The sequence below is a fragment of the Leucoraja erinacea genome, chromosome 14, assembly GCF_028641065.1.
Source record: "Leucoraja erinacea ecotype New England chromosome 14, Leri_hhj_1, whole genome shotgun sequence".
In the NCBI taxonomy this organism is placed as follows: domain Eukaryota; kingdom Metazoa; phylum Chordata; class Chondrichthyes; order Rajiformes; family Rajidae; genus Leucoraja; species Leucoraja erinaceus.
In genome coordinates, this window is record NC_073390.1 from 28,516,669 (window position 1) to 28,536,650 (window position 19,982).

At 44.0% G+C, this 19,982-nt stretch overlaps 1 protein-coding gene across 9 annotated transcripts in view; it reads left to right on the forward strand.

Moving 5' to 3' along the window:
- LOC129703476 (histone deacetylase complex subunit SAP130-like) overlaps positions 1 to 19,441 on the forward strand; it is a 47,154-nt gene extending 27,713 nt beyond the window's left edge. For all 9 annotated transcript variants that reach the window (XM_055645968.1, XM_055645972.1, XM_055645974.1 and 6 more), the window contains 5 exons: positions 229 to 480; positions 739 to 864; positions 4,671 to 4,774; positions 11,930 to 12,043; positions 17,921 to 19,441. In XM_055645968.1, coding sequence (XP_055501943.1) covers positions 229 to 480; positions 739 to 864; positions 4,671 to 4,774; positions 11,930 to 12,043; positions 17,921 to 18,079 — 755 coding nt within the window. In that variant the 3' untranslated portion in view covers positions 18,080 to 19,441. The remainder of the gene's footprint in view (positions 1 to 228; positions 481 to 738; positions 865 to 4,670; positions 4,775 to 11,929; positions 12,044 to 17,920) is intronic.
- The last annotated feature ends 541 nt before the right edge of the window (positions 19,442 to 19,982 follow it).

The window sequence follows — 19,982 nt, forward strand, 5'->3', positions numbered from 1 at the left end:
TGTCAATTCCCTCTTTCTTGCGCTCTCTCTCACATGCTTCTACTATTCTCCCATCTGCCTATGTTGCTGCTTGCCTCTCTGGCTTTCATTTCCTTTGTGATCCTCCTCACTTGTTAATGTCCCCCCTCTATTCATTTTTTTCCACTAAATCCCTCTCTGGCTGTCACTCTTCTCTTCTTCTCACTTTTCTCTTATTATCTCACCCTTTTCGCCATCTCCCATTTGCAGTATCAACGTCCCAGAGCATGTCTGTGTCATCACCGGCTCTGATCCCAATGGTGAACAACCTCAACCTTCCTGGGAACGAGTTGCCGCTTGGTGCGTCCCCCCGGAAGAAACCCCGCAAACAGCAGCACATTATCTCCACAGAAGAGAGTGAAATGATGGAAACAAACAGCACCGATGAGGAGAAGAATAGCAGCAGCAAGCCGGTGCTGCTCAAAGCAGAGAAGAGGAAATCGCCGCCAAAGGAATACATAGGTAAAATGAATTTTGCAGCCAAAATGAAGGCTGGCATTTGTACTCGCGAGGAGTGGACCAATGATAGTGTTCTTGGGCTGGGGATAGCGTGGCAGAGATTGGAAGGAAAGTGTGATTTGTAACCCCGAGAGGAGAGAGGTGGCATGTGTCTGCCTGCCCATTCCTAACCTCAAGCAGTATTTGTATTTTGGCATTGCAAATTGGTGCTTTGTCCACTTTTCTGAAATCTCTTGAACCCACTAAAATCTTGTTTTGCAGATGAAGAGGGTGTCAGATATGTTCCCGTACGCCCTAGACCTCCAGTTACATTACTTCGACATTACAGGAACCCCTGGAAGGCAGCTTATCATCATTTCCAAAGATATAGTGATGTGAAAGTCAAAGGTAAGACTTAAGTCAAAGGAAGATTTTCTGTTCCCGCTACATTAGGGATGAACCTTCTGGCAGTGGGATTATTTAAACTGTTTCTAGGCAGAGACTTCAACCTTCAACCTCTAACGTGTTTAATGACGTAATCTCTTCAGCATGCAAAATGGTTTGAGCCACGATGAACAATTAGTTATCTTATCAAAAAGCAGGTTGTAATTAAATTAGTCACATAACACAGACTCTTTGGCCCACCATGTAGACCATCAAATTACCATTGTTCCAGTTTTCAGCATTTCAATGCCTTTAAATTCAAGTGTTCATTCATGTACTAAACCATTCTGAGTCTCTGTTTCCACCATCACCTTAGCCAGTGTGTTACAGATTCCAACCACCATCCAGGTGAAAAAAAATATTCCTCCTACCGCCTTTAAATTTCCTACCCTGACCTTAAATCTATGGTTTTAGGTATCTCTGCTGTGGGGGGGAAAGTTTCTTGCGATATACCTCCTTTCTAATTTTGCATACATTGGTCTTCCCTCAACCTCTTCCACTTCAAGAAGAACAAATCCAACCTGTCATTCTGTCCATTTTACCAACTGATCAATTGTAGCCTGCAACATCACAAATGTTCATGTCACCTGTGAGCTTGCTGATCATATCTTTCACATGCACTTCTGGATATTTGTATAATGAACAGTAATGGTCCCAACACTGATCCCTCTGATGGTTAGAGGATTCCAATCACAAAAAACAACGTGACCTTTATCCATGCCTCGTATCATCAGGCCAATTTTGGATTCAATTTGTCAGCTTGCAGTGGACCCTATGGGCTCTGATCTTTAGGAGCTCTCTCCCATGTGAGACCATGACAAGTAACTATTGAGGTCCATGGACTACATCAAGTGTACTTCCCTCCCTAATACATTTTGGTACCTTTTCAAATAATCCAACCCAGAAAGTCAGACACGTCGACTCTAAACCATGCTAACTTTGATTAATCCCAGTCTTTCCAAATACACATTAATCCTGTTTCTCATAATTTGTTTCAGTAAATTCCCCAGCTCTTGCCTCTGACATTGGATTTGCCATCATGGAATTATCTGGCATGACTCTGTAGCTCTTCTTGAATAAAAGTGCTATAATAAAATTCCTCCAGTCATCTGGCCCTGCAAAGGGTTCCAAATCTGTTGGGGTCCTGGCTATCCCCCCCCCCCCCCCCCCCCCCCCCCCCCCCATTGCAGCCTGGGATATCTCACCTGGTCCAGGGGAATAATCCTTCTTTAAGCCCATTTTTTATGGATACCATATTCTAAGATTTCACTCTATCTCTACCACACCCTTGAATTCTCCCATTATAATGCCCCTCTCTTTTGTGAACACAGATGAGAAGTACTTTACAACCTTTCCTACATTTTCCAAATCCATAAATATTTCCCCTTTAGTCACTAGTATGCCCACCACTTACCTTTCACATATAACTTACCTTTAACATACCTTTAATCATTTTTTACACAGAGAGTGGTGAATCTCTGGAATTCTCTGCCACAGAAGGTAGTTGAGGCCAGTTCATTGGCTATATTTAAGAGGGAGTTAGATGTGGCCCTTGTGGCTAAAGGTATCAGGGGGTATGAAGAGAAGGCGGGGATGGGATACTGAGTTGGATGATCAGCCATGAACATATTGAATGGCGGTGCAGGCTCGAAGGGCCGAATGGCCTACTCCTGCACCTATTTTCTATGTTTCTAAAATACTTTGGGGATTTTCCTTGAATATTTGCACCAGTGATACTTCATTTCTTTGGCCGCCTAAATTTTCTGCAACTATCACCTGGACTTTCTCTAATCATGCAGAGCCTTCCTGCTTTCAGTTCCCTGTATCTGCTGTACAGTTGTTTTCTGTCACTATCTCTTGGCACCCAGGGTGCCATGGACTTGCTGGCCTTAGCTTCACCCTAATGGGAACACGTTGTCCCTGAACTGTCATCATTTCATCTTTGATTACCTCTGAATACTTGCATGTAACGTCTGCTGCAAGTAACTGATCTCAATCTACTTTTGCTAGATAGACACAAAGTGCTGGAGTAACTCAGCGGGTCCGGCAGTATCTCTGGAGAAAAAGGATGGGTCACTTTTCGCTTCTGACCCATCTTCAAACTGACTACGTTTGCTGCACACTATTGCTGAATCTTGTCTTGTGATAATGAAAACAGCCTTTCTTCAATTTCTGATGTGTCCCGATACCTTTCCTGAATTATCTTGAAACTTATAGTTATGGTCACTTTATCCAAATTGTTTCCCCATAATTCAACCACTTGCCCAGCTGAATCCTCATGATTAGATCCAGTACTGCCCCTTCTCTAGTTTGACTTTAATGGCTCAAAAGGTTCTCCTCAAATCTTTGCACTCCAAGACAAGCCCAGATAATATTGGGAAAGTTGAAATCCCCTTTTGCTGTAACCCTATGATTCTTATCCCTCTCCATAATTTGCCTACATATCTGCTTTTCTGTCACCCAATGACTTTTGAGACACCTGTCGGGTATCCCAGTAAATTAATACCCTGTTTGGTTCTTAAGCTCTGCCATATGGGCAAAAGATAAAGTGCTGGAAGAACTCAATAGGTCAGGTAGCATCTGTGGAGGGAATGGACAGGTGAGGTTTTGGGGTGGGACCCTCTTTTAATCTGACAGCTGAGTTCCTCCTGCATTTTTTTTTTGCTGAAGATTCCAGCATCTGAAGTTTCTGCCCATATGAACGACTTTGAACAGCCTATTACGATATTGTCCCTCATTGCTGCAGTAATGGACTCCTTAATCAATATCGCAATGCATCTCCTGTTTTGCATCACACCTATCTGAAGGTTCTATTTCCTGACTGTTGAGTTGCCAGTTCCAGTGGCAACAATAGTATATTCATATGTGTTAATCAATGCTTTTGACTCTTCTGCCTTGCTGGTTAGACCTTGTGCAATAAAATAGAGGGAATTTAGCCTTGTGTTTCTCCCATGTACCTCATCATGTCCATGTCTGGTCTGCCTTCTCGACTTAGCTTTCCTTCCAGAGTTGATGTACGTTCCACATCTCTGCAAAGTAGCATAAACCCTCTTGGGCTGCACTAGCTGCAGAAGCACGTTACTACTTGTAATTTTACTCTGCCATGTCTCTACTCCAAATCGGCTGTAAAAATGTTTCATTTTACTTCTACTATTGAAACGTAAAGTTAATTTGTATTGTTGGTGAAATGTAAGATTTTTGTTAATTGGCAATCGAGCAACATGGGTGATGACGTTGTTTATACTATAGTAGCAAGGATTCCAATGTCACTATTATATGCAGAGTAAGAGTCCACCAAAAAATGAGGTAAATTACTAGTTAATAGCTATTTTGGTCATTGTGGTAGATGTTTACTGAGATAGTGGCGTCTTGAAAATCCATTTAAACCTATCAAAAAGTTAGTTTGGAGCCTAGTTTAAAAGAAATTTACCCTGGCATTTCTATTAAAATTCCCATTTGAGTTGTTTGAAAAATGGAAATGACCATCTCTGAAATTAGTTTGTGTAATTATTTGAAAGATTAGTTGTTTAAATGTCAATCTTTCTTTCAATTTTACATTGTTGATCTGGAGAGCGGTATTGGTCTAATTGTAGGTTTTGAAGGTTGATGGTCTGGTTTATGCTGTCCCGTTTTACTGGGTTGTTGGGCTTAAATCCACGCTTCGTTGATCTATGTAACTCCATTTATTGCTAAAAGGAAGTAAAATTTCTGTATTTGGTTCCCACTGCATAATAACCTTGGACTGATGCCTTCTCTATCTTTAATTGCAGAGGAGAAAAAGCCCACATTGCAGGAGATTGCTAATCAGAAAGGAATTGTGTGCAAGGCTCAGGGTTGGAAAGTACATCTCTGTGCTGCACAACTCATGCAGTTGGTAAGTGAAATGAAGATTGTCTTTGCCCACTGTGAGGCGTTATATGTGCCACTAAGTGACTTGGGTACAATTTTTTAAAACGATTATTATAACGATACCTGTCTTTCACAGTAATCTTCAAGCAAATCTATTTCTAAAATACCAGTAGATTTTTCTGAATACATACCCGAATCTTATGAAGCAGGTGTTGCAACTGTCCATGAATGCGTTTCATTTCGCAAGAAATTCTCTTATTTCCTATCTACTCTTGCACTATAGGCTTCACGGGTAGAAAGGCTGCCAGTGCGGCTGTCAAATCCATCCCAGTCCTGTTCTCCCGTAACTTTATTTCTCGATGTATTTTTGTCGAAACAGAAATCTGGAACATGCCTTGTCTACTGAAACTTTTTTTGACATATCCTATTAACCTGACGTTTCAAATCCATAACGATGCAAGTCGGTGGGATTTTTTACCGAAAATTGAGTGATTTTTGTTAATTAGCACTGAATATGTATTGGATAAGGGGCTAGAAATTGATTTGCATCGTTTGGAGTCTGTCTACTATTGGGTAAATATCCCGACATTGGGCGGCAAAGTGGCGCAGCAGTAGAGTCGCTGCCTTATAACGCCAGAGACCTGGATTTTATCCTGATTAAGGGTGCTGCCGGTATAAAGTTTGTACGTTCTCCCTGTGACAGAAGCTCTCCCCTTCTGTGATCCACAGCCGATCTGGTTGTGCTATCTCTTCCATGCTTGAGAGAAAGTTTCAGTACGAATTTCTATCTCCTGGTATTTGTGCCTGAATATTTTTGGTGTGCCTGTGACCAGAATATAACTGACATCACTGTGACAAAAGGGATGATGCGGAGTCTGATTTCATGCTGAATGTGCACATTCTCGGTATTTCAATATACTGTCTGTAACATGATACCAAATGGAGAAGTTACGCTGCAATACATTTGAGATATTCTGTCTTGTGTAAACCAATTTGCCAATTTAGCCATTTGCAGAAAGCAGTTGAGATATGCTTTTCCTGTATATCCCCTTTGAAGTTGAGGTTTGCCAGTCCTGGCATCGCTACATTATGATAAAAGGCTCATTGTTGCTGAATCTAAATTTACCAGTGCATCTCTGTAAATAGAATGTGCTTTATGTTGGTTGTCAGCAGTGACCTTCATTAAAATAAGTTAACTGCATGCTAGCAGAAAGTCTCTCATGTATTTGGTTGCATTACATTTATCCAGAACATTATCTTAGTGAAGCTCTGGTTTATTGTTCAACTGATCTGAATGTAGTGTCAGCAAAAGCCACATTTTATTTGGCTCATGAAACTAATTTAAATGAAATCATTTAAAGTTGAGACACAAACCAGTCTAAAAAAATGTGATGTTGCAGGTCGGATGTCTGGCTTTTCTATTGAATCAATTATTTTATAACTTGATTTTCTGTAACATGAGGTTTCTTAGGAACACAACTATTGTGTAATAGCAGAACTACCTGTATTGGTCTGGTAAACCTTCACCAAAGGACATTCAGTACATCGACACCCTTGCTTAAATAAGGAAACAAATGCTGAACACTGTACTCCAACTTTCAAGTTCAAGTGAGTTTATTGTCATTTGTCCCTGATAGGACAATGACATTCTTGCTTTGCTTCAGCACACAGAACATAGTAGGCATTTACTACAAAACAGATCAGTGTGCCCATATACCATTATATAAAAGGTACACAAAAATGCTGGAGAAACTCAGCGGGTGCAGCAGCTATAGAGCGAAGGAAATAGGCGACGTTTCGGGCCGAAACCCTTCTTCAGACTGATGGGGGGTGGGGGTGAGAAGGAAGGAAAAAGGGAGGAGGAGGAGCCCGAGGGCGGGGGGATGGGAGGAGACAGCTCGAGGGTTAAGGAAGGGGAGGAGACAGCAAGGGCTAGCAAAACTGGGAGAATTCAACGTTCATGCCATCCGGATGCAAGCAACCCAGGCGGAATATGAGGTACTGGTCCTCCAATTTCCGGTGTTGCTCACTCTGGCAATGGAGGAGACCCAGGACAGAGAGGTCGGATTGGGAATGAGAGGGGGAGTTGAATTGGAGGAACAGCACGTCATATTCCGCCTGCGTTGCTTGCGTCCGGATGGCATGAACGTTGAATTCTCCCAGTTTTGCTGTGGAAGGAGATTCAGTATTGGGTCAAAGAACCTTCATCAGAACTGGAAGAGTGATGCAGCAAATCAATCTAACCACGAAGAGCTATTCAGGCATGCAGATACAATCTCTTGGTGATATCATCGAAGTACAATTGTAATCACCTTGGGGGAAGCTTGCAAAGGGCTCACTAATTCATTAGCGCCAATATCAAAACACGTGGACAATATTTTCGGGGTCAATATTTCCACGATGTTAGTACCTGTCCTGAGAGCCTCAATCACAGGAAGAGGCTCTTGGAGAGTCTCATTGTAATGCAGCCAGCGCTTCAGCCACTGGTGAATGAGCGTGTACGCCATGGTGGAAAGGGGTAGTGGCAGTGTCCTCCTATAGGAGCCTGCACAGCCTTCAGAAGGCTGGAGGCTGCCTCCTCGTGCAAAATGAACTCATGGAAGGAAGTTGAAAGAGGGACATCTATAAAGCGAGGAGTGTCCATGATGGAACTTTGGAATGTAGCCATACACACCTTCCTGATGTAAATGCAACAGTGGGCAAAATAGTGGCAGGCTGCAAAGATTCTGAGAGCTCGGGTGACCCTGACGTTCATGGTGAAGAGTACTAAATGAGAGTTCATTTCCTGAAAAGATGATAAAAACAAACCCTCAGCATTTTTAAGGAGTATGTGAACAGGTACCTTCAAGTATCATAACCCACAGTGCTAAGGACTGAGAGCTTGGAGTGATACTGGCTGACAGTGTCCTTTCTTTTGCTCCATGTGATGAGCTAAATGGTGTCTTGAGTCATAAACTTAAAGGTCTATCTGCTCCCTATTCTGTTATAAACTGTGCTCGGTGTTTTACTTAATTTCCAGGTCCGTCAGTTTCGCCACCTCCAGTTTGACCCCACCACTCGCCACATCTTCCCATCTCCCCCCCCCCCCCCGTCTGCCTTCCGCAAAGACCTTTCCCTCCGCAACTCCCTTGTCAATTCTTCCCTTCCCTCCCGCTCCACCCCTTCCCCGGGCACTTTCCCTTGCAACCGCAAGAGATGCTACACCTGTCGCTTTACCTCCCCCCTCGACTCCATTCAAGGACCCAAGCAGTCATTCCAGGTGCGACAGAGGTTCACCTGCACCTCCTCCAACCTCATCTATTGCATCTGCTGCTCTAGATGTCAGCTGATCTATATCGGTGAGACCAAGCGTAGGCTTGGCGATCGTTTCGCCGAACACCTCAGCTCGGTCCGCACTAACCAACCTGACCTCCCAGTGGCTCAGCACTTCAACTCCCCCTCCCATTCCGTGTCCGACCTCTCTGTCCTGGGCCTCCTCCACGGCCAGAGTGAGCAACACTGGAAATTGGAGGAACAGCACCTCGTATTCCGCTTGGGGAGTCTGCATCCTGGTGGCATGAACATTGATTTCTCACAATTCTGTTAACCCTTGCTGTCTCCTCCCCTTCCTACCTCAGCCCTCGGGCTCCTCTTCCTCCTTTTTCCTTTCTTCTCCCCACCTCCCCCCACCCCCTATCAGTCTGAAGAAGGGTTTTGGCCCGAAACGTTGCCTATCTCCTTCGATCCACAGATGCTGCTGCACCCTCTGAGTTTCTCCAGCATTTTTGGGTACCCTCATCAATATCTTAGCAGCAACAAAGCTCTGGACCAAAGTAGATCATGCTGAGTCCCTTATCTTTTCTTTGAAAGTCAGTTACTCCTTTGCCCTCTGGCAGCTTTCAATTCTCCACCATACTCAACCTTTTTTGGATCATATAAAATGTGCTTTCCTGCAGCACATCCTAATACTCAGTCCTCGGTCTCTTGACTTTCCCCAAAAGTTCAAATTCTCAACTTGAAATTCATCATGGCGTTCCCTTCTCTGGGAAAATCGTTCTCCTCTGTCTCTCCATTCCAAAGAGTTCCTTCACCTGTGACTCTAACGCTTGGTAATGTTTAAATTGTGGATGTCTTGTCATTTCAATGTCCATCCATAGTCAGCCTGATAGTTTGGTTTTGAAGTTCTTAGCATGGAGATCGTGCTGTGCTGCTGGGTTGGAATTTGAAGGAATTAAACCTAGAAGTGAAGCATGAGTGATGATATATCGAAATTCGGGATCCCTTATCTTTGGTGATGGAAGTCATGCTTTTGGGAGATGTTGTAGTGTAGTCTCTGGAAAACAGCAGTGCAGTTTGTAAATGTTATATACTGCAACCAAATTGGTCAAGGGTGTGATTGTTTAATGTGGTTGATCAGCAGGTTCCTTCATCCGAAATGTTGCTCAACCTATTAACTTCCTCAAGCAGATTGTTTGTTGCTCCAGATTCCAGTCTCGACACTGTCTTGTGCCTTCATCCCAAGTACTGTTTGACTTATGTAATGTTGAGAGTGCATTTATCCGGACAAGTGAAAATTATTCTATCCTGCTCCTAACATGCCTGCTTAGTTCCTTTCACTGCTGGCTCAGTTGAATTTCTGGTCAGTGGTAACCCCCCCAAATGGTGGTGTCAATACCAAAGACTTGTTGGGCAAGTACTTGGCACACGTTGCTTATATTGCTTATTGTTCCTAGCTTTTGAATTTTGTGTAAAGATGGCGGCGGCTCGCGGCAGCGGCCTCTACAGTGCGTATATATGTATATGTATATTTATATATATATACAGGTGCACAACCTTTTATCCGAAAGCCTTGGGACCGGACACTTTTCGTAATTCAGAATTTTTCGGCTTTCGGAATGGAAGATTTTTAGCGTAGATTTTAACGGCTGGCGGAGTGGCAGAGTGCTGGGCTCATATCCGCAAGGTCGCGAGTTTGCGCCTCGATCGCGAGTTTGAGTCTTCAATGTAGTTTTTTCTTGCAGAATAGGAGAGAATAGGGAGGGTTAGGCTGGGATCATTCTCTGCGAGATGATCTTAGTGCGGGAGACAAGTATAGGAGAGGTGTACTGACTGTGTGGGCAGAACTTTGGAAGTGATTGCCCACCATTCTCAAAAGCCGCTGTGTCTCCCTGTCCCTCCAACTCCAGAGGAAGCCGCTCCCCGATGCGCCGCTACGGCGACAAGTGGCAGTTTGCCCACAGCCCGAGCTGCGCCCCCTCATCCGCAACCCGGGTTCCTCTGGAGTTGGAGCGGGGCTGGGCTAGAGTTGCTGCTGGCTGTGAGTCTCTGGGATCTCCGTGCTTGTAGTGGGCCTGGGGGTCGGTGTCCCGATGAGGGGGCGCAGCTCGGGCTGTGGGCGAACTGCCACTTGTCGCTGTAGCGGCGCATCGGGGGAGCGGCTTCTGGTGGTCCTGGACTCTCTCAGCTCCTGTCCAGGGGGCCGGAGACGTCAGGACGGGAACCCGCTGCCCGATGCGCGCTACAGCGACAAGTGGCACTTCTGCCCGAGCTGCGCCCCCCTCATCCGCAACCGGGTTCCTCTGGAGTTGGAGCGGGGCGGGCTAGAGTTGCTGCTGGCTGTGAGTCTCTGGGATCTCCGTGCTTGCAATCGGTGTCCCGGTGTCCCGACGTTTCCGGCCACCCCCCTGGAATGGAGCTGAGACTGGGAACTGTACCGCCCTTGCCCCCTCCCTCTGCAACTGCAAACAACCCCACAAGTTCCCAGTCTCAGCTCCTGTACAGGGGGGTGGCCGGAGACGTCACAGCCCGAACTGCGCCCCCTCATCCGCAACCTCAAGACCAAGATGCACCTTGCACACCATCAGCTTCGGTCCCTACGGGGAGCGTGTTCCTCTGGAATTGGAACGGGGCTGGGTTGCTGCTGGCTGTGGGTCTCTGGGATCTCCGTGCTTGCAGTGGGCCTGGGGGCCGGTGTCCCGTTGGTCCTGACGTCTCCGGTGACTGGCACTGGCTCCGACGTCAAGGCAGTGCAAAGCCCCCGCGCCGGTGCAATGGGCGGGGAGCTGGAGAGGGGAGGGAAGGGGTCACACATATGGCCGGGAAGCAGAGGGGTGTAGGTGGGGTGAAACTGAAGGGAGCGATAATTTGCTGCTGCCTGCCCGCTGAGTTAAAAAATTCCCACGCAAGACTCACGATACACTGTGTATCGTGTCTACCGTGGGAACTTTTTAACCCAGCGGGCAGGCAGCAGCAGATTGTAAATTATTAACCCTCCCGCGCAATATACCCTCACCTTCTCTTTTATGAATGGGGGGGAACTTTTAAATCTCTTCCCTGTACGGGGAACCCGACCTTTTCCCTGTTGGGTTGCTGTTGTCGTTGGGGCCTAGCACCGTGGAACGGCCTCCAACCGGAACGACCTGGGGGCTCCAGTCGCGGAGCCTGCGGACTCGCTATTGTGGAGCTGATCGGCTTCAGAGCGGGGAGAGCTGTGGTGACGCGTGGCTGCGACCCAGCTTCGGAGGCTCCAGCCGCAGGCTCGGTGGACGGTGACATCGGGAGCTCGCGGAACCCTGGTGGGAGACTGCTTTTCGGAGCTCCCGCAACGGCAATTCTCCTGCCCGAATTTGTAGTTGAAAACTACCCGGAGCAGGGCCTTCATTGCCCGGCGCGGCTTTAACAGCCGCGGAAGTTGCCATTGCCCACCGGGGGCTTTAACATCGGGAGAAGAATGGAAAACGGGAGATTCACTGTGATGGATGTTTGAGTAAATTGTGTGTTTTTTTCGTGTTGTATGACTGCAGAAACCAAATTTCGTTTGAACTTCGAGGTTCAAATGCCAATAAATGGTATTGTATTCGGGTCTTGTTCATGCAGGCATGGGCTCCTTCATTTTCTAAGGAGTTATGAATAGAGTCAGTGTCTATTCACTATATGAAGCCATCAGTGAATGTCTCCACTTAATAGGAGAAAAAATATTTTGGAGAGTGTTATACCTGAAGTTTCTTAGAATTTAGTGTTTAGGAAATGGGGTGGGGAGAAAGGAGGAAATGGAAACCAAAACAAATTCTGTTCAAAGATTTGCTTATTGGGTATCTTAATGATTAAGGAATTACTCCTTGCAAATTACTAGGGAAATGTGAGCTCAGTCTTTTACATATTTTTCTGTTTCTTCCCCCAAAACCTTGACTGAACGCTATAGACTAGCTTGGAACATGATGTGTACAACCGATTGGCTTCATTACAGGACGGGCTGATTCCAAAGAAAAAAGCAGCTGCAGATGATGACATGCATCGAATCAATGAGCTGATTCAGGTACGTGGATGTCATGAGTACGCAGGTCTCTGGCGCTGTGAGACAGCAACTCAACCGCTGTGCTACTGTACCGCTCTGGCATACTAATGGGTTACGATATCATAATGATCAGTCAAGCACATATCCTGAGGTTTGAATTGATGATCGATAGGTATTTGTTCAAATCCTGTCTTGAAAGCTGGAAATTTTAAATTCAGTTAACTCTGGAATTAAGTAGTTAGAATTGATTAAGGTAACCACAAGAAAATTGATTGTTTTTTCGTGAACCGGTTTACTAACATCCTTTTGGAAAAGGAAATCTGCTGTCGTTATCTGGCTTAGCCTTAACGTGATCCTTGACAATATGATCTTAACCGTCCTTGGTGGTGGCCAGGCAAACCACGACAATGATTTGCAGTCCTTGCTGATCTTGTCTATATTCCACGCATGAATAAAACAGAATGCACTAGATGAGTGTGGCGACTAGTGAAAATGTCATGATGGCAAGCTATAAATCCCAATTAAGTTTATTTAAAAACAAAATGAGAAATTGTTACAGCTAGATAAAACAAAAATCAATAATCAATAATGGGCAATTTAACAGAGTTAACAGAAGATAACTAAAAAGGCAATACGGGGAGAAAAAATGAGGTATGAAGGTAAGCTAACCAAGAATATAAAGGAGGGTAGTAAAAGCTTCTTGAGGTATGTGAAGAGGAAAAAATTAGTTAAGACCAAAGTTGGAACCTTGAAGGCTGAAAAGGGTGAATTTATTATGGGGAACAAGGAAATGGCAGAAGTTGAATTTGTAGCAGTACTTTGGATCCGTCTTCACGAAGGAAGATACTGACAATCTTCCTGATGTACTAGTGGCCAGAGGATCTGGGGTGACGGAGGAACTGAAGGAAATCCACATTAGGCAGGCAATGGTGTTGGGTAAACTGATGGGACTGAAGGCTGATAAATCCCCAGGGCCTGATGGTCTGCATCCCAGGGTACTTGAGGAAGTGGCTCTAGAAATCGTGGACGCATTGGTAATCATTTTCCAATGTTCTATAGATTCAGGATCAGTTCCTGTGGATTGGAGGGTACCTAATGTTATCCCACTATTTAAGAAAGGCGGGAGAGAGGAAACGGAATTATAGACCAGTTAGCCTGACATCAGTGGTGGGGAAGATGCTGGAGTCAATCATAAAAGATGAAATAGCAACACATTTGGATAGCAGTAACAGGATCGGTCTGAGAGCATGGATTTACGAAGGGAAAATCATGCTTGACTAATATTCTGGAATTTTTTGAGGATGTAATTAGGAAAATGTACAAGGGAGCCAGTGAATGTAGTGTACCTGGACTTTCAGAAAGCATTTGATAAGGTCCCACATAGGACATTAGTGGGCAAAATCAGGGCACATGGTTTTGGGGTAGAGTGCTGACATGGATAGAAAATTGGTTGGCAAACGGGAAACTAGGGATCAACGGGTCCCTTTCAGAATGGCAGACAGTGACAAGTGGGGTACCGCATGGCTCGGTGCTGGGACCGCAGCTATTACAATATACATTAATGATTTAGATGAAGGGATTCAAAGTAACATTAGTAAATTTGCAGATAACACAAAGCTGGGTGGCAGTGTGAACTGTGAGGAGGAAGCTATGAGAATGCAGGGTGACTTGGACAGGTTGGGTGAGTGGGCAGATGCCTGGCAGATGCAATGTAATGTGAATAAATGTTAGGTTATCCACTTTGGTAGCAAAAACAGGAAGGCAGATTATTATCTAAATGATGCCGTTGGGAAAAGGGAAAGTACAACGGGATCTGGGGGTTCTTGTTCATCAGTCAATGAAAGTAAGCATGTACAGCCGGCAGTGAAGAAAGCGAATGGCATGTTGGCCTTCATAAAAAGATGAGTTGAGTATAGGAGCAAAGAAGTCCTTCTGCAGGGCCCTAGTGAGACCACACCTGGAGTATTGTGTGCAGTTTGGGTCTCCGAGTTTGAGGAAGGACATTCTTGCTATTGAGGGAGTGCAGCGTAGGTTCACAAGGTTAATTCCCGGGATCGCGGGACTGTCATGTGCTGAGAGAATGAAGCAGCTGGACTTGTATACTCTGGAATTTAGAAGGATGAGAGGGTATCTTATTGAAACGTATAAGATTATTGAGGGTTTGTACACGCTAGAGGCCGGTAACATTGTCCCGATGTTGGGGGAGTCCAGAACCAGAGGTCACAGTTTAAGAATAAGGGGTAAGCCTTTCAGAATGGAGATGCGGAAACACTTTTTCACACAGTTGTGAGTCTGTGGAATTCTCTGCCTCAGAGGGCGGTGGAGGCCGGTTCTCTGGATACTTTCAAGAGAGCTAAATTGGGCTCTTAAGGATATCGGAGTCAAGGAATATGGGGAGAAGGCAGGAATGGGGTACTGATTGTGGATGATCAGCCATGATCACATTGAATGGCGGTGCTGGCTTGAAGGGCCGATAGCCTACTCCTGCACCTATTGTTTATTTCTCATTTGTTAGCTTAACTGATTCACTAGTGTCCTTTAGGGAAAGAAAGCGTCTGTCTTTACCCCATCTGTAAGGATGTTGCTGGGACATGAGGCCTGGAAGAGGTTGGGCAGGCTAGAAATGTATTCCTTGGATTGCAGCAGGCTGAGGGTAATCTTATCAAGGTGTGTAAAATCATGAGGGGAAATGATAGGGTGAATAGTCTTACCCAGTGAAAGGAATCAAGAACCAGAGGAGATGGGTTTAAGATGAGAGAACTATTTAATAGAAACCTGAGGAGCTAGCTTTTCATAGAGTGGGTGATGGAAAAGTAGCTGCTGCTAAACCATGTGGTGTGTGAGTTCAGGTTTCTGGCTCCCCTGCTCGACTAGCAGCAAGAAGAGATGGTAGGAATCCTTAATGATAGATGCCATCACCTTGAGGCAGCACCTCGTAGATGCATTTGATGATGGTGAGGGCAAAAATACAACAGATAAGAGTAGTGGAGAAGCAATATTTTGAGAAGAATAGAAAACAACATTGACATTTTATTATTTAAATCGCAGTTGATGTTCATAAATCTGTACTCTTGTGCTAGGACATATAGATAGGATGCAAAAAGAGCAACTAATTTGAGTCTGAAGAAGGGTTTCGGCCCGAAACATTGCCTATTTCCTTTGCTCCATAGATGCTGCTGCACCCGCTGAGTTTCTCCAGCTTTATTGTGTACCAACTAATTTGAGAGACTTGTTAGAAGAGATGTTGGCCTGAGAAGCAAAGTGATGGTCTGTTCAGGGCTTGTGACATCACATTCAGTATACTTGATTACTGTGAATTATTTTGTGAGGAAAGTAAAAGCAGATTGAAAATATAGAAGAATGATTTGAGGTGTTTAAAATGTTGAGAAGGTTCATCTGAAGATCCTTCTCAATAGTTGAGTCTAAAGTTAGGCAGTAGTATTTTGTGATAAAAGAATTGAGGAGGACAAATTTCTTGCATTTGCAGATATATCCCCATACGGTTTGGATGAAGTCATTAAAGATGTACACGACTGAGATGGATGCAAGAAACCTACAGGAGAATTGAGGGCTAGGGTATTGGGTCCAAGATCAGAGCAACTCTGACCTAATTGAAGGACCGAGGCAGTTTGACCTACTTAATAAACTGTGCAAAGCAGGATCCCACAAATGCATATTTTAATCATGCCTAGCCAAATAACAATACTTTTGCTTATAAAAGCATGGTTTCATGAGAGACGTTAGTGAAATAGACACAGCTTTACAAATTAAAATTTAATAATATAAGAATTATTGGCTTTTTTTCCTCCCAGCTTCCACTCCAATGATTATTACCAACTCATTTACAACTACGCTCTTCCAGTGCCCTCCATAATGTCTGGGACAAAGACCAATCATTTATTTATTTGCCTCTGTACTCCACAATTTGAGATTTCAGATTCAGATTCAATTTTAATTGTCATTGTCAGTGTACAGTACAGAGACACGAAATGCATTACAACGAAAAGATTTGTAATAGAAGAAAGTCACATGTGGTTAAGGTGCACATTGTCAGATTTTAATAAAGGCCATTTTTATACATTTTGGTTTCACCATGTGGAAATTACAGCTGTGTTTATACATAGTTTCTAACCCCCCCATTTCAGGCACCATTTTTTTTGAGGGGACACAGCAATGTCATGTAAATGAAAGTAGTCGTGTTTAGTATTTTGTTGCATATCCCTTGCATTCAATTACGGCTTGAAGTCTGCGATTGATGGACATCACCAGTTGGTGATGCTCTGCCAGGCCTGTATTGCAGCCATCTTTAGCTTATGCTTGTTTTGGGGGCTAGTCCCCTTCAGTTTTCTCTTCAGCATATAAAAGGCATGCTCAATTGGGTTCAGATTGGGTGATTGGCCACTCAAGAATTGATCATTTTTTAGCTTTGAAAAACTCCTTTGTTTCTTTAGCAGTACGTTTGGGATCATTGTCTTGCTGTAGAATGAATCGCTAGCCAATGAGCTTTGAGGCATTTGTTTGAACTTGAGCAGATAGGATGTGTCTATACACATCAGAAATAATATTGCTACTACCATCAGCAGTTGCAACATCAATGAAGATAAGTGAGCCAGTACCTTCATCAGCCATACATGCCCAGGCCATAACACCCCCACCACCGTGTTTCACAGATGAGGTGGTATGCTTTGGATCTTGGCCAGTTCCTTCTCTTCTCCATACATTGCTCTTGTCATCACTCTGAGATAAGTTAATCTTTGTCTCATCTGTCCACAAAACCTTTTTCCAGAACGGTCGTTGCTCTTTTAAGTACTGGTTGGCAGACTGTAATCCGGCCATCCTATTTTTGCGGCTAAACAGTGGTTTGTATCTTGCAGTGTAGCCTCTGTATTTCTGTTCATGAAGTCTTCTGCGGACAGTGGTCATTGACAAATCCACACCTGTCTCCTGAAGAGTGTTCTTGATCTGTCGGACTGGTGTTTGGGTAGTTTTCTTTATTATAGAGAATTCAGCTGTGGAGATCTTCCTTGGCCTGTCAGTCCCTTTGCGATTATTAGGCTCATCAGTGCTCTCTTTCTTCTTATGATGTTCCAAACAATTGATTTTGGGAAGCCTAAGGTTAGGCTGATGTCTCTATCAATTTTATTCTTGTTTCTAAGTCTCAAAATAGCTTATTTGACTTTCATTGGCACAACTTTGATCCTCATGTTGATAAACAGCAATAAAAGTTTCCAAAGATGATGAAAAGATTGGAGGAAAGATTAGGTGCTGTGAGCTCTCTTATCTTCATCAAGGAGGCAATTATACACACCTGAGCAATTGTAAACGCCTGTGAAGCCATGTGTTGCAAACATTATGGTGCCCTGAATAGGGGGACTATGTATAAACACAGCTGTAATTTCCACATGGTGAAACCAAAATGTATAAAAATTGCCTTTATTAAAATCTGACAATGTGCACTTTAACCACATGTGACTATTACAAATCTCAAATTGTGGAGTACAGAGGCAAATAAATAAATGATGGGTCTTTGTCCCAAACATTATGGAGGGCATTGTACATAGTTTGTTTGGAAGCACTTGAGTCTTTAGGAAGAAATAAGTGAAAGTCCCGGGCAGTAGGGCCTTTTGTGGAGCCCAGAGAGCAGACCATCTATGCCACAGTACTTGGACCTCTTCCTGACTGGATTATTCAAATAAATCCCTTTCTCCTGAACAATCAACATGGGAATGTTAACACAACCAGCATTAGGACCACACAGCAGCACATCGCACAAAGTAGCCAATGAGTGAGAGCAGGTATAGTTTGGACATTCCTGAGCCAACGTTGCTGCACTTTGGTGCCCGTGAAACTGGTGATGTCTTATTTGTTGTAACACTATTTGCGTTGTTCTATTTGCAGGGGAACATGCAACGCTGCAAACTGGTTATAGATCAGATCACTGAGGCCAAAGATACCATGATGAAGGTTCTGGATCACAAGGATCGAGTTCTAAAACTCCTTAACAAAAACGGTGCCGTGAAGAAAGTATCCAAATTAAAGAGGAAAGAAAAGTCCTAAGGTCTAAGTGGGGGTAGCAACTGTATTTTAAAGCCACTGTATAGATGTTTAGTTTGGTATTTGAATAAAGGCAGTGTTTGCAGATGATGGATATGTTCTACAGAGCAGTGAATGGAAGCACCCATCTTCCCAAATCCATTTCCATTGTTGATCAATTGATTTGCCAGATCATCCCACTGAAATTGTGACAACCTGCAAAATGAAAATCTATTTTTCTCTCTGACCTCACTATGGACTGCCAAGCAATGTTTTTGCAATGTTGACTAGTTTGCCCATTAAGTTGTAGAGCTTCCACCTCCTTCATTCTCTGTATTCCACATTATTCTGAAAAGGCAAATCGGTAAGCAGATTTTCCTTGTTCATTTTCTTTTCATCTTTGGGATAGTGAGTTTTATAAGAATTGATAATTGATTAGTTCCATGCAGTAGCACCTCTACTTCTCTTGGTTTACAGTGGCGAGAGAGTGCAAGAAACTTAGCTGTTGTTGATTAGCAACCCCAGTTGGTTGCAGTTGTTGAAGGGGTGGTTGTAGGTTAGAATAGAAAAACTACTAAACTCCAGCAACCAGAGTTAGCATCTAGGGAAAGTGGCTAATCTGATTTTGTTAGTCCCTTAATGGATATGCTCTCTTTCATAATTCGATAGGTCATGAATTATTGAAGTGCCCATTCTTGGTGCTTGTGAAACATGACTCATGACCCTAAAAGTCGGCCCTGCTGTGACTTTCAGGAGCGATTTGAGAGCTGTATGAATATTTTCTCAGTGAGAAAAGAAAAATCCTTAATTTTAATTCTTCACATTGGGAATAAATGGGGTGTTAGCTAATCAAAACCACATACTTGTGGCCTCACTGTATTGTGAGTTTGGTATGGCTTTCTGGAAGGAGTGTAAAAGAATTGTAAATTTGTTACAGTGTGGCTTTTTTTTCGGTCTGCAATGTCAAGTGGAAGCCTGCTCCTGGCCAAGGTGAATTGGCTGAGCAGGGTCCTGTTGCAGTGCAGTTGTAGTATCTTTCCACTCTGGGTAAAGATTCTAATCATGTGATGATCTTTCTATCAGAAACTATTAAAAAGTGGAATAATTAGGTTTTTTAATATTTAAAGAAAAGGAAGCTTGCACGATTCTTGGTCAGTCTCTGTAAGACATGGCAGCATTTTATTGCCCATCCATCACTTATTTCCTCATTGTGTTTTGTGTTTGGACGAGCAGTGTCTGTAACCGAGAAGGTATTTAAGCCTGAGCTGCTTTTCATGTGTATGGCGATCTTGTGTGAGATGTTTGTAGTTTGTGATGCAGTTTCTTGTACATATATACTTGGAAATCATTAATAAACAGTGCAAGCTTTTATACCAATTACACAAACCTGACTGGAAAAGAATGTTCTGAATTCACTTGCATCTCCTCACGCGTGTGTTTGTTCTATTTTCTTGGTACTATGACAATGGTAAACACACTGCACACCTTCATTGTTCTCATACCACTGTAGATTCTTACAGTCCTGGGTCTCCTCCATTGCCAGAGTGAGCAACACCGGAAATTGGAGGAACAGCACCTCGTATTCCGCCTGGGCAGCTTGCGTCCTGATGGCATGAACGTTGAATTCTCCCAATTTTGCTAGCCCTTGCTGTCTCCTCCCCTTCCTTAACCCTCGAGCTGTCTCCTCCCATCCCCCTGCCCTCGGGCTCCTCCTCCTCCCCTTTTCCTTCCTTCTCCCCCACCCCACCCCCCATCAGTCTGAAGAAGGGTTTCGGCCCGAAACGTCGCCTGTTTCCTTCGCTCCATAGATGCTGCTGCACCCGCTGAGTTTCTCCAGCAATTTTGTGTACCTTCGATCATCCAGCATCTGCAGTTCCTTCTTGAACACTGTAGATTCTTATATTGGTCTCAATTGGCCAAACATAAG